General features: G+C 39.1%; 2 protein-coding genes across 3 annotated transcripts; one reads left to right on the top strand and one right to left on the bottom strand.

Annotated features, from left to right (window-relative positions):
• The first annotated feature begins 12 nt into the window (after positions 1-12).
• Positions 13-6,725, top strand: dpf2l (D4, zinc and double PHD fingers family 2, like). 2 transcript variants are annotated; one of them, XM_051918415.1, is made up of 11 exons: positions 13-218; positions 740-900; positions 987-1,094; positions 1,533-1,729; positions 1,808-1,900; positions 2,038-2,122; positions 2,889-3,020; positions 3,729-3,860; positions 3,948-4,060; positions 4,141-4,222; positions 5,788-6,725. In XM_051918415.1, the coding sequence occupies exons 1-11, from the start codon at positions 187-189 to the stop codon at positions 5,868-5,870; spliced, it is 1,218 nt and encodes a 405-aa protein (XP_051774375.1). In that variant the 5' UTR covers positions 13-186; the 3' UTR covers positions 5,871-6,725. The 2 variants fall into 2 exon arrangements, with proteins under 2 accessions (XP_051774375.1, XP_051774374.1); XM_051918414.1 differs by having other exon boundaries at positions 24-218; positions 1,515-1,729.
• Positions 6,198-11,921, bottom strand: chrm1a (cholinergic receptor, muscarinic 1a). The gene is made up of 2 exons (XM_051918413.1): positions 11,098-11,921; positions 6,198-9,257 (listed from the first exon to the last, which is right to left on the bottom strand). Exons 1-2 carry the CDS (start codon positions 11,824-11,826, stop codon positions 8,565-8,567), a joined length of 1,422 nt encoding a protein of 473 aa, XP_051774373.1. The 5' UTR covers positions 11,827-11,921; the 3' UTR covers positions 6,198-8,564.
• Between the last annotated feature and the right edge of the window lie 910 nt (positions 11,922-12,831).

Raw genomic sequence — 12,831 nt, 5'->3', positions numbered from 1 at the left:
AGTATTATCGTTTGTATTTCAGTAAAATATTTTGTAAACAAAAAACAAAAACATTCTGGTTAGCTTACATCTGATATGACGGATTAAATTAAATGTTTCATTCAAAGATGAGAACGTAGCGTTGGTTTAAAAAGGACCCAGTGCGCATGCGCAGTGAAGACAACAACAGCCCACTACAGCAAAACAATGGCGACTGCCGTGGAGAATATCGTTAAAGTGTGAGTACATGTAGTTTTTAAACTCTTTGAATGAATATCCGTGTGATATTCTTATCTTATCACTGAATTGGGATGGTTTTATATACTAAAGTCAGGCTGAAGTATCGCGGTGGTGTTTGGTTAGCTAATCTGCACCTCATTCATTCATCGTTTTCTGTGACATCAAAGCGCGCTACAGCCATGTGTCTGCTTTTATAATCAGTTACACTAGCTAGTCAATGGTTAGTTTGCTTTTTGTTGCTTTCCGTTGTCCAACTTGTTAAGAAATGTCTATCAAATTGTCATTGCTTTTTTATTACTGGCAAAAATGAATACATCACATTGGAGTCCATTGATGTCCATTGTTTGCATATCAGCACGTTGTGACGCACGATATGTAATATAAAAATACTCTGTTATATTCCCAAAACTAAGATTTAACTAATCAGAAGTGAATATGTGCATCTAAACAGTAAATCTAAATCACATGCTTTGTAGAAACTTATAAATGATGGTATTCTCTCTTTGTGTGTGGATTGAAGACTTGGAGAACAGTACTATAAAGATGCTTTGGAACAGTGTCATAGTTATAACGCCCGGCTGTGTGCTGAGAGGAGCATCCTAATGCCCTTCCTGGACTCCCAGACTGGAGTCGCTCAAAGCAACTGCTACATTTGGATGGAGAAGAGACACAGGAGTGCAGGTTTGGCATCAGCTCATTTACGCTGATTCTGTTCTCAATCTGTCCTACTGTTACTAACATACAGACTTTATGATTTACTATTTAAGGTACAGCACCAGGACAGCTGTACACATATCCCGCCCGGCGCTGGAGGAAGAAAAGAAGAGCTCACCCACCAGAAGACCCTGCGCTGGTTTTTCCTCCACTCAAAGCTGGTATTCTAATAGATTTCTTGTTGTACTCAAATTTCTAAGGCTTCGAAACTTCTGACGAAAAACCTGTTGCACACATTCTTCACCAAAATATGAAAATTATGCCATGATTTACTCACCCTCAAGCCATCCTAGGTCTATATGGCTATCTTCACTCAGACAAGCTCAATTGGGGTTATATTAAAAAATATCCTGGCTCTTCCCAGTTTTATAATGATAGTGAACAGGGGGCCACATTTTAAAGCCCAAAAAAATGCATCCATCCATCAAAAAAGTAATCCATACGGCTCCAGGGGGTTAATAAAGGCCTTCTGAAGAGAAGCGATGGGTTTTTGTAAGAAAAATATCCATATTTAAAACTTTATTAACTAAAATAAGTAGCTTACAGCAGATAATTAACATTAGATAACTAAATGATTAAAGAAAGGAATCTTTCCAAAGCTGAGCTGGAGCTGGGACTGAAAAAAGATGTGTTGGGCCCGTTGGATGGCAGCAGTCTGGAAGCCTTGCTGAAGGGAGAGCCGCTGGACAAAAGAGTGACCACAGAGCTCAGACCACCTGAGGAAGAAACCAGTCTGGCTGAGATCACTGGAACCAGCACAGCCAGCAGCCACAGTGGCTCCACACGCATCAGGAAGGTACATAGCAGGGCTTTTCAATAATTGATAGATTTTCTTATATGAATGCATGGCCTGATTGTTTCCTATCATTCTCAGAGAATCCTTGAGCCCGAAGACTACTTGGATGATCTGGACGATGAAGATTTTGAGGAGGAAACTCCAAAAAGACGAGGAAAAGGAAAGTCTAAGGTAACATGTCTGGTCTGCTGCTGATTTATTGAATGTTGATAACCATTTATAATCTGCTAATGTAATGGTGCCTATGTTACTGGTCATACGATGGCCTGGAGGAATATTGTTATGAAAATGTTGTTTTAATCTGCCAGGGTCGAGGAGTTGGGAATGGAAAAAAGAAATTGGAAGCTGCTGCAGCTGCCCAGGAAGATCGAGACAAACCGTATGCTTGTGACAGTGAGTTTTGACATGTTTGAGGTCATTCTTTTGTAGCATTAGGGTATTTTTTTTTTTTTTATTATTTATAATTACAACTTTGTGACCTTTTCACCCTATTTCAACCAGCTAAATTGGATGCTTTACTGTGGTAAATTTAAGACCTATCAAAGGTTTGGGCTTAGTAAGATTTTATTTATTTAACTTATTTTTATTTATTTATTTTTTGAAAGAAATAAATACTCTTCAGCAAGGACAGAAATGTTTCTTGAGCACCAAATCAAAATGATTTTGTGAGACTGATGACTGAAGTAAGGTTGAAAATTCATGTTTTGACATCACAGGAATAAGTTTTATTTTAAAATATACTAAAACAGAAAGCATTGTAATCATTTTACAGTATTACCTTTTTCTATCACTGTGTTTTTTGATCTAATAAATGCAACCTTTTCTTTCAAAAACATTCAAAGATTTTACAGACCCCAAACTTTTGAACAGTAGTCTATGTAAATCTGTTTTTGGCTAACCTCTGTGTACTGCTATTGTTCATGAAGTTGCTGAAAACTCACTATAAATGATTACGTTCGTGGTTTTGATGTCAGTATTATGACAGTTTAATTCTGAGTGGTTCATGTTCGCAGCTTAGTTTCTATCGATCGGTTTGGTCATCTGGAGAGAGAGCTTTGGTTGTGAAAGTTGCATTGAAAGCGCAATGAAAATCCTGTTTTCCATAATGCGTAACATAGCGTAACTGCTGTTTTAATTTCAATCCTTTTCTATTTAATAGTATGTGGGAAACGCTATAAGAACAGACCAGGCTTGAGTTACCACTACACTCACTCTCACCTGGCTGATGAGGAGGGCGAAGACAAAGAAGAACCTGAGATTCACACACCTGCGCCACCAGAGGAACCCAAGAGTGAGCGTTCATTCATTCATGATGACTACACAGACAATATGCACAGTTTGTCATCTAAAACTATGGCCCTGTTTCCACCTGGTATTATAATGCATTTTGGTCGATCGGATCACAAGTGGACGGCGCTAAATACAGGTGTAAACAGGGTGTAAAATGTTTTGAGCTTATCCCCTTTCAACCACTTCCAGAGGTAGTTGAAAACGCATTCGACCGGATTGCTTTTGTAGTGTACGCTCAGGTGGTCGTATGTGTTCGAACAACCAATAAAGTCCGCCTACTTATAGAAGTGGTTGAAAGTGGACAAAAGAGACGGATTAAAAAATGGTGTAAAAGGGTACGTGTCTCCCTCGTCTATTTGTGATCCGATCGACCAAAACACATCTTAATACCAGGTGTTAACAGGGCCTCTGAGAAAAATGACTTGTTAAAGTGCGGCCCTGACACATCACTTGTGCATTATCAATTTGATAGATTTAACAATTACAAGAAGTACTATTTGAGCCACACCTTTTATAGTTGTATTTACGACATTTTAAGAGTTCAATATTGTTAGATCCTTGTGACTTAAGGATATTGTTTATGACATTACAAATATTTGCCGCGTTTGTTACGACCACATGGATTGCAGCTTAGATTTGGATAGTCCTGCCAGTCAAAACATTAATGAAAGAAGGACAACAGTTGATCTGATCCTCTATTTTATTACAGCCCCTAAAAAAGGACCAAACGGCCTGGCATTACCCAATGACTATTGCGACTTCTGCCTGGGTGACTCCAACATGAACCAGAAAACAGGCCAGTCTGAAGAGCTGGTGTCCTGCTCTGACTGTGGACGTTCAGGTATGACACACAGAGGCACAGAACCAACTTAAAACCTCTACGCTCAGGTATGCACATAACTGGCCTTTTTCTCTCATCCCTCATAAGGACATCCTTCGTGCCTGCAGTTCACTGCCGTGATGATGGCAGCTGTGAAGACGTACCGCTGGCAGTGCATTGAGTGCAAGTGCTGCAATGTTTGTGGCACATCTGAGAATGACGTGAGTCTCCTCACATTATCACTCAAACAAACCCTTCCTCTTAAAACCATCTGTTAATGTGTTTAAATCCTCTTTCCCAGGACCAGCTTCTGTTCTGTGATGACTGTGACAGAGGATATCACATGTACTGCCTCAGCCCTCCCATGTCAGACCCTCCAGAAGGTACAAGCAATCACTTTTATCATTGACTACATTTACATGTGCTCCAGTAATGTGATTTATTTTTTTACACAATAATTAGAGTAAGTTGTGTTCATGACACAAGCAAACCTCCTCACTCCCGTTTACATGCAATTTTCATTATTCTGATTATTCCCTAAGAACTGTTGTTTTTTTTGTTTTTTTTACTGCCATTATTCACATATCCAAATGCACAGCACAAATGATGAACTCACATACAGTAAGTGTGTTACTGGCCACTGTTTTAATATACTTGCATCAAATGCAAAACACATTTCTATGGACGTATTGGATTTTTGCCTTTTACACACCTAAAATGTCTCCATTTCGATGTATTCGACCATTAATATGCTACATTTTATTCATGTGTCACTACGTTGTCAACATAAGCGTGGTTTCTTAAAGGAATAGTTCACCCAAACATGAAAATTATATCCTGACTCTTCCAAGCTTTATAATGGAAGTGAATGGCGCTCATGATTTTGAAGTCCAAGAAAGTGCATCCATCCATCCATCATAAAAGTAATCTATACAGCTCTAGGGTTAATAAAGGCCTTCTGAAGCGAAGCAATGGGTTTTTGTAAGAAAAATATCCATATTTACATGTGACGAATGCGGAAGTGCAGAGGATAGAGCAAAACAAAACACCTGTCACGGATTAGAAGTCTAAAACGAGAATTTTTAAAGAGAAATGTAAGAGGATTTCAATATAAAAGAAGAGGAGCTTGAGTTTGTTGCCCAGCCCTGTTTGTTTGAACCGCCAGAGGCGTCTACTCTCAACTAATCCTGCGTCATATGCCGGATCAGAGGTCACTCTTCCGCCATAAGTCGACTTGCATATGGATTATTTTAGTTTATAAAGTTTTAAATATGGATATTTTTCTTACAAAAAGTCTGAAAGAAGAGTGGAATAGATGCGATTTAAAGTGTTTATTGCAATTAAGTTCGTCATACGCCACATATTTTCCAATTATGGTTACTACAATTATGAGCATAATTGCATCAATTTGATCTAAGTATTTCATTTTCATAAGATAAAGTTTAATCGCAAAATTGCCTAAATGTCATTACAATCGCATTATGAGGGTGCATTTAAACATAGTCGTTGTTTACTCGCCTTCATGTCGTTCTAGACTCATTTTACCTTTTTTTTGGGTTCTGTGTAATGCAAAAAGTTGAAATTTTGAAGAATGTGTACACTGCTCATTTCAATACAATAGGAGCGAAATCTCCAAAAAATGCGCAAAAAAGTCAATTTGCTTGAATATGCGCATAAACGTAGCCAAACACATTTGTCTTACTGACTTGTGTGCTTTATTCTGAGTTTTGTGATGCAGTACATTAGCATTGTATGGAAAAACGGACTCAAATCTCAAATCTCCAGTGTGTGTACATACTCAAAATAGTCTTATGAAGACATGTCTTTGACACCAAAACGACGGAAAGGTTGCACTAGTTTATGCATTTATTGCTTGTTTTAGTTGGCACTAGTTATAGTTATGTGATTGGCGCTGATGATCAGTATTTGGCTTTAATCATGTTTACAGGAAGCTGGAGTTGCCATCTGTGTCTGGCTCTTCTGAAGGACAAGGCCTCCATTTATCAGAGCCAGAACGCCGCAATGGAGTGACGGAGGAACCGTGACAACAGTCTACCTTGAAGAACGCGCAACCCTGACGTCCACGCAGAAACACATTTAAACTGTTGTGGGACTTTTCTGAATTATGGAGAAGCGGGAAGAGAAATCATTGCCCCTAACATCACCATTGTTTTTGATTTTTATTTTGCTATGACTGTTACACATCATGAGCAGTGTTTGAAATTAAAGAGTGCACCGAGGACGCGTTTGAAATGGATTATATACACTTCATGCATTATGTGCAGTATTTCCACATTCCTTCATGTTAGGGCCAATGGTTCAGATGATTAAACACCTGTTTATGCATTGCCAAATATATTTTATTTTTTCTTTAATGCTCACTCAAGATACATTTGTTTACATAGAGAAAACATATGGCTTAATCCATTAAGGATGTTATGTATTTAAATATTCATTTGTATAAGAAATGTATCTGTTTATCTTTGTTGTGTATATAATTATTTCTTGTAAGTTGTTCTTTCAGGAAGTAATTGTGCCAAGGTCCAGATTCAAAAACCAGAAGATGGTGCTGCATTTTAATTTCATTATCATATCATCATGTTTTTCTGGATTCACTCATTAATCCATTTTAATCCCACAAAAACACTCTCATAAGGCGGGTTATCTTTCATAGTAGAATTTTGTATGTGATATAACCAATATCTATTATCGTTGACTAACCATATTGAATTATCGTGAGTACTGTATCGTTTTTGTATTTGTTTTTTGGTAAATCATGTCAGTTTGTATTTGGTATTGAATGTAAATGCTGTATTTTTCTCTTTTTTAATTTACATTTTTCATATTGGCCTTTCCATAATAAACATACATGTAACAGAGGAATAATCTTGAGTATTTTTTTTATGACCACTACCAGCACAGTAAATAAAGACTGTGAACTGCAATGTATCATGTATATAAAGTACTACAGCTCTGAGATCCACAAAGACCCAGTGAAACATTCACATGTGAAACAATATGTATGAGATAAGAGAATATATATATATATTTCTTAAAATAGTTTTTTTTTTTTTTTTTTTTTTTTAAGATGAAAAAATTTATATTTAAAGAACTTATAATGTCATGACCAGTGTTGGGGAAAGATACTTTCAAAAGTAATCCATTATAATATTGTTACTCCATAAAAAAAGTAACTAATTGCATTACTTAGTTACTTTTTATGGAAAGTAACAAGTTAATTTTGGCAAATGTAAAGGCCCTTTCACACCAAAAATGAAACAGCCTCAGGCTGAAGGAAATGCAAATTCACGCCTGTACAGTAGAGGGCGCAGCTCAAACAAACCTTTCGGCTGTGCTGACAGTTCTGGATCGCAGAAGAAGAAAGTTAATACTCTTATTTCAGCAAAAAAGGAACACAAATGTGATGTTTATCTAAAGTAATTTTTGCTTATTGGTATGGCTGAATTGGATCATCGAAGGTCAGCAGCAACAACATTGGTTAGTAAAGTGAGATTAAATGCATAAAGTATAGTTGTGCAATTTAAGATATTGAATTAATCTAGGTTTTATTAATATTCTGAGTTTGCATTTGCAGGATTTGCACAGAAGTTGATTCTCAAAAGATGGATCGGTATCAACTGTTCATGATCCAATTTCATATATATTTCATGATGTTTGTAAATGGTCTTTCTGAATGTGTTTCGTTAGCACGTTGCTAATGTGGCTAAAGTTACCATTGTTTCTTACTGTATTCACGGAGACCAGAGCCATGTTGTTATTTTAATTTTTAACACGAAAATGCTTGCAGTCTGTATAATTCATAAACGCATCTCCATTCTAATTGAGTCTCTCCAACAGTGTGTAGCTTTAGCCGCGTTAGTTGTGCAACATGCTATCAAACTCAGTACTGAATGTTAGCAAACATCCACAAAATATATCCCATACCTCTGTGATCTGATATGCTGCATCATGAACAGTTTGTAATGATCCATTTTGAAAGTTATATTTGCTGTGTGAGCTTCTCCTGTATTATTTATGCCTCAGTGTATTTGGAATCGGGAGCTTGGGGGCGGGAAGCACGAGCTCATTTGCATTTAAAGGTACACACACCAAATCAGCACATAATTTTCTCTCACCCAAAATAGGCACTTAAAACATGGTATAATAAAAAATCCATGGAGATGAAACTTCACAGACACATACCGGGGACACCTGAGACATATATTACATAAAAGGGGCATAATAGGACACCTTTAAAAGTAGCGCATTACTGTACTACTTGCTTGATAAAGATAATCTGATTACAAAACTTGCATTACCCCCAACACTGGTCATCATGAATAATTTTTTTTTTTCACATAATTAGAAAAAAGTTTTGCATGTCACACTACTGTCACTGCTAATTTCATTTCTACAGCTCTAGTACAAATCCAGTATACTTGATAAACACATACCCAGATGCTACATTTGTATTTTCAATGCGTCAAAGTTAGGCCATTCAAACTTGAAAACTGCTACATGCCCAGCCAAGACGTGATTACACAATCTGAACTTCATATATTTGCTACACAACCTTGATCTCTAGGATCTTTTCAAGCCCACGTGCTCTCTGGCATCCTAAAAAAGATCAGTGTTTGTCCCTGAACTCATGACTGATCAACCAGTGCTGAACCACTGATATCATGAATAGAAAAAATCCAACTCTTAATAAATGTCATGATGTAATCAGCCATTTCCTGTTGGGGTCCACCTGATCCCCTTCTTATGCTCCTTCCATTTACAGAGCAGCAGTGCCTTGAACGTGACCCGGAAGTGCTTGTTACAGAGCGCGTAGCAGACAGGGTTGACTGTGCTGTTGACGTAGCAGAGCCAGTACCCTAGCTGCCACAGCCCCTCGGGAACGCAGTCGTCACAGAAAGTGGACACTAGAACCATGATGTTATAGGGTGTCCATGTTACTATAAAAGCCAGGAGAATGGCACTGAGGGTCCGGGCCGCTTTCTTCTCCCTGATCAGACACGAGGTCCGGGCTTTCCGGCCCTGTTGGCCTGTGGTCAGTGATAGAGCAGAAGGTTGAGCAGCACTTGTGGTAAGAGGACTCATATTAAGCGAATTCTGACTTCCTGACTGACAGCTCCGCATGGATTGGTTATTGACCGTGGTCTTATCCACTCGAACAAGTGGAATGTATTTGTTATTTTCGTCTGTTCTTGGAGAAATGTTGTCCGTGTCCATCTGTGGATGGCTGTATGTTGTGTATGAGTTGGCCATCTCGTCCCTCTCCCTTCGTTTCTTCCACCACGCTGCTGTTCGATGGGTGATGGTGGGACAGATGGTCCTTTGTCCCTTCCTGTGCTGCTTCTTGTCTGTTTGTGGTCTGACATCTTCAACACTGCGAGAATTGCTGTCACAAGATCTCTGGGAGACATAAATAATGACAAAAACTTTAACATCTTTGCTCTTTCATCTATATGAATTTCATTTATTAGTTCACTTCAATTGGAATGATTTTAAGTTTATTTAAAAACCACATGAAATCCAAATGAGTCGTTTCAAAGTCCAAGTCATTTCACTCGGCGGACATCTTAGAAACGCGTCTCGGTCATGCAAGTGCAGCTTCTATCTCTTTGAATGGGGAAACATCAAATTCTCCAAAACTGTTTGCCAAGCTTTCGATTAAATATCATATTTGAAATCACCAATGAAATCTGACAACAAATGCTTGAATCATGACAAAAAACTGAATTTTTCAGGCTGAATCAAGCTAATGCACATGCGCAGTCCTAAGTGCGGAGCTTCTAACGGCCACTACAGTGATGCGATGACTTTACCAATCGGTGATTGGCTCCTATTTAGAAGGCGGGACTTAGGGGCCGTTCACACAGAACGCGTTTTTCTATTCCAATGCGCTACTTTGTTTTGTTTTTCTACGCAAACACACGCTAGTCCGACGTGCATGACCGTTACACTCACATCTTTTGCAGCGCCTCGCCATGTAAAAGAATTTCAACTTTTACATGCAGCGCGGCTCATCAATGTCAGTTCCAAAACTGGACCAATCAGAAGAACTCGGAGGCGGGGCAAGCACTGCAAGCTTTTGCATCACGTCTCGAAAGTGCGTCTTGAGCAGTGTTGCCAAGTCTGTGGTTTTCCCGTGGAATTGGGCTACTTTTACACTGTTGACGCGGGTTGTTTTTCATGTCCGCGGGTTGAATTGACCCAAAATAACGTTATATTTAGTCCCTGGAATGCAAATTTTAAGAGGAGAGCCCCGCCAAAAACGCGAAATTTACCCCCCAACCCCCCCGAACATGATTTTTACCGTTGGACCCCCCTGAAATGCCATTGGGCTAGTTTTGGGCTAGTTTTGAGAAGCAATTGGGTGGGTTTTGTTGTGAAAACCTGGCAACCCTGGTCTCGAGACCCTCGTGTTCTGTGCTGCGCTTTTTAAAAACCATTCCTGAGTGCTGCATCTTGCATTTTTAGACGCAAAGACGCGTTCTGTGTGAATGAGCCCTTATTCCGCCATATTGCGCGTTGCATTTTCTCCCATTCATAATAATACGAGTCCACCGTCTTTCTATAAATGGTCGTTTTGTGACTTCTAGTCCATGTCTGTTAGCTTCAAGGTGGACTGTATGCTAATGTGCTCAAATTACACATTTATCAGAAATAAAAATGTGAAATTTGTAATCTTTCTCTTTAAGCAAAATGCATTAGCAAATAAGCAAAAGGTTTATTTTATACACAAATGTTTATCAAGTAAATCATAGCCATGTTGTACTAAATCGTTTCCTCTTTTTTTTTTTTTTTTTAAATCAAATAGTACACCATTCACTCTAAAAAATATGCTGGGTTGTTTCAACCCTAACTTGGGTCAAATAGCCAGCCGTTGAGTTCGTCCATATTTGTGTAGCCCCTCCAGTTTGCACCGCCCGCTTAAAGCGTGACGCGAACCCGGGCCCGTTTGCATGGGAGGTGGGCGCTCTAACAAGGACGCTAAAGACCGCAGTCTCTAGTGTCAGTCGCTAGAGCGCCTCTTGAATTTAGAGGAGTGAGATTTACACGCACAGCTCTTACCGGCCTACGTCCGTTACATTTGACCCAAATTTTGGTTGAAACAACCCAGCATTTCTTAGAGTATAGGCATGAGATAGGGATGAACTAAAATAAGGGAACACATTGATAAAATGGGAAAAAATTCTTCATACCCACTAAAATTTAAAATAATGGACAATCCTTTTAATGTAAACCCCACCTGAGATGTGTTTCCAGTGCGTCCTCCCTGTGATGCTATCAGTCCAGCTAGCTGCTGAGAGCGTTTCTCGGTCTCGCGATACACCCGCCAGTACAACGCAACCATAACACTGACTGGCAGGTAAAATGCAGCGATGGCTGTTCCAAATGTGATCACAGGCTGAGACAGGAACTGGACTGAGCACTGGCACTCTGGAACGGTCCGTTCACCTACTATATACTGCCAGAACAAAATGGCTGGAGCCCAAAGCACAAACGAGACGGTCCACGCTAGAGTAATCAGCACCGCGGCTCGTCTGGGTGTTCTAGTGGCTCGATAGGTCAGAGGTCGCGTGACAGAGAGGTAGCGGTCGACACTAATGGCCAGCAGGTTCATAACAGAAGCATTGCTTGCCACATAGTCCACAGCCAACCACACATCACAGGCTAGGTTTCCTAAAGTCCACTGGCCAATCAGGATGTAGGTAGTGTAGAGGTTCATCGAGATGGCGCCCAAAATGACGTCAGCCACGGCCAAGCTTAGGAGGAAGTAGTTGCTCACTGTCCTCAGGAGTGGGTTAACTCGAAAAGAAATCATGACCAGGACGTTGCCTATGATGGTGATGATGGAGAGTGGAACGGTTATGAGAGTGATCATGGCTGTCCTCCAGGTGACGGGACCAGAGACCGGCGCATCTGTCCCGTTGATTAAACTAGAGAGATTCAGAGCGAGTGTGGTCACGTTCATCATGAACTGAAGACGACAGGAAAGATGAGATTATCTTTGTCCTTTAAAAGTTCAATACATGCTTTGTATTGCATCTTTTTGGGGATTCCTGATGTTTGATTACTCTGTGAAGACAAATAAGATGTTTCAAACATTTCAAACTTTCTAAATACTTAATATTGTAGGTTGGATGATTGGTTTAAGTTACCCAATGTTTTGCAGTGTTTGGTTAGGTTTTGTGTTACCCAGCTCCTGGGTCAAATGCAACAACCCAGTGTTTGGGTAGTTTTTGTGCTTTGTGAACTTCTAACACAAAACTACCCAAACACTGGGTTGTTTCATTTGACCCAGGAGCTGGGTAACACAAAAACTACCCAAACACTGCAAAAATGACCCAAAAGGCCCAGAAATTGGGTAGAAAAAATATACAAGCTCCGGCATGAGATCCAGCGTCATTACGGTGGAAACAGGACAACATAGACTGGTCGGTTACACTTGAATTTCTTCTAAATGTTTAATTTTTACTTCTAATGTTTGTTAAATGTAAGCAATATGTATTAAAAATGATATAAAATATGCTATACTGTAAAATACAATCAAAAATAAAGGAATTATCATGCAAACCAGTTGTTTTGTGGAGTATTTAAAAAAAGTTGAGAGGATTTAAGTTAATCCATAAACAATAATTCATGTATAAAGTGAAAAAAATAATAAAATAAGCAAGTTTTATAGTAAAAATGAATCAACCCATTATGCTAGGTTAAATAAACAACCCAATTTGCTGGGTAAAATTAACCCAACATGTGTTCTGTCTTATATTAACCCAGCCCTTGGGTTGAAAACAACCCAAATTGGTGTTTTTTTTTAATCTGTTTTTTAGAGTGTTGGGTTGAAAATAGACAAACCCAGCGGTTGGGTTAAATGTTTGCCCAACATGCTGGGTAGTTTTATTCAACCCAACTATTGTTTGAAAATTACTATATGTCTGGCTTAAAATGACCCAAAATAGGCTGGAAATTAAAAATCAGA

This window comes from Ctenopharyngodon idella, chromosome 14 (genome assembly GCF_019924925.1).
Source record: "Ctenopharyngodon idella isolate HZGC_01 chromosome 14, HZGC01, whole genome shotgun sequence".
NCBI classification, from domain to species: domain Eukaryota; kingdom Metazoa; phylum Chordata; class Actinopteri; order Cypriniformes; family Xenocyprididae; genus Ctenopharyngodon; species Ctenopharyngodon idella.
This window is presented reverse-complemented; position numbering and strand designations above follow the sequence as displayed.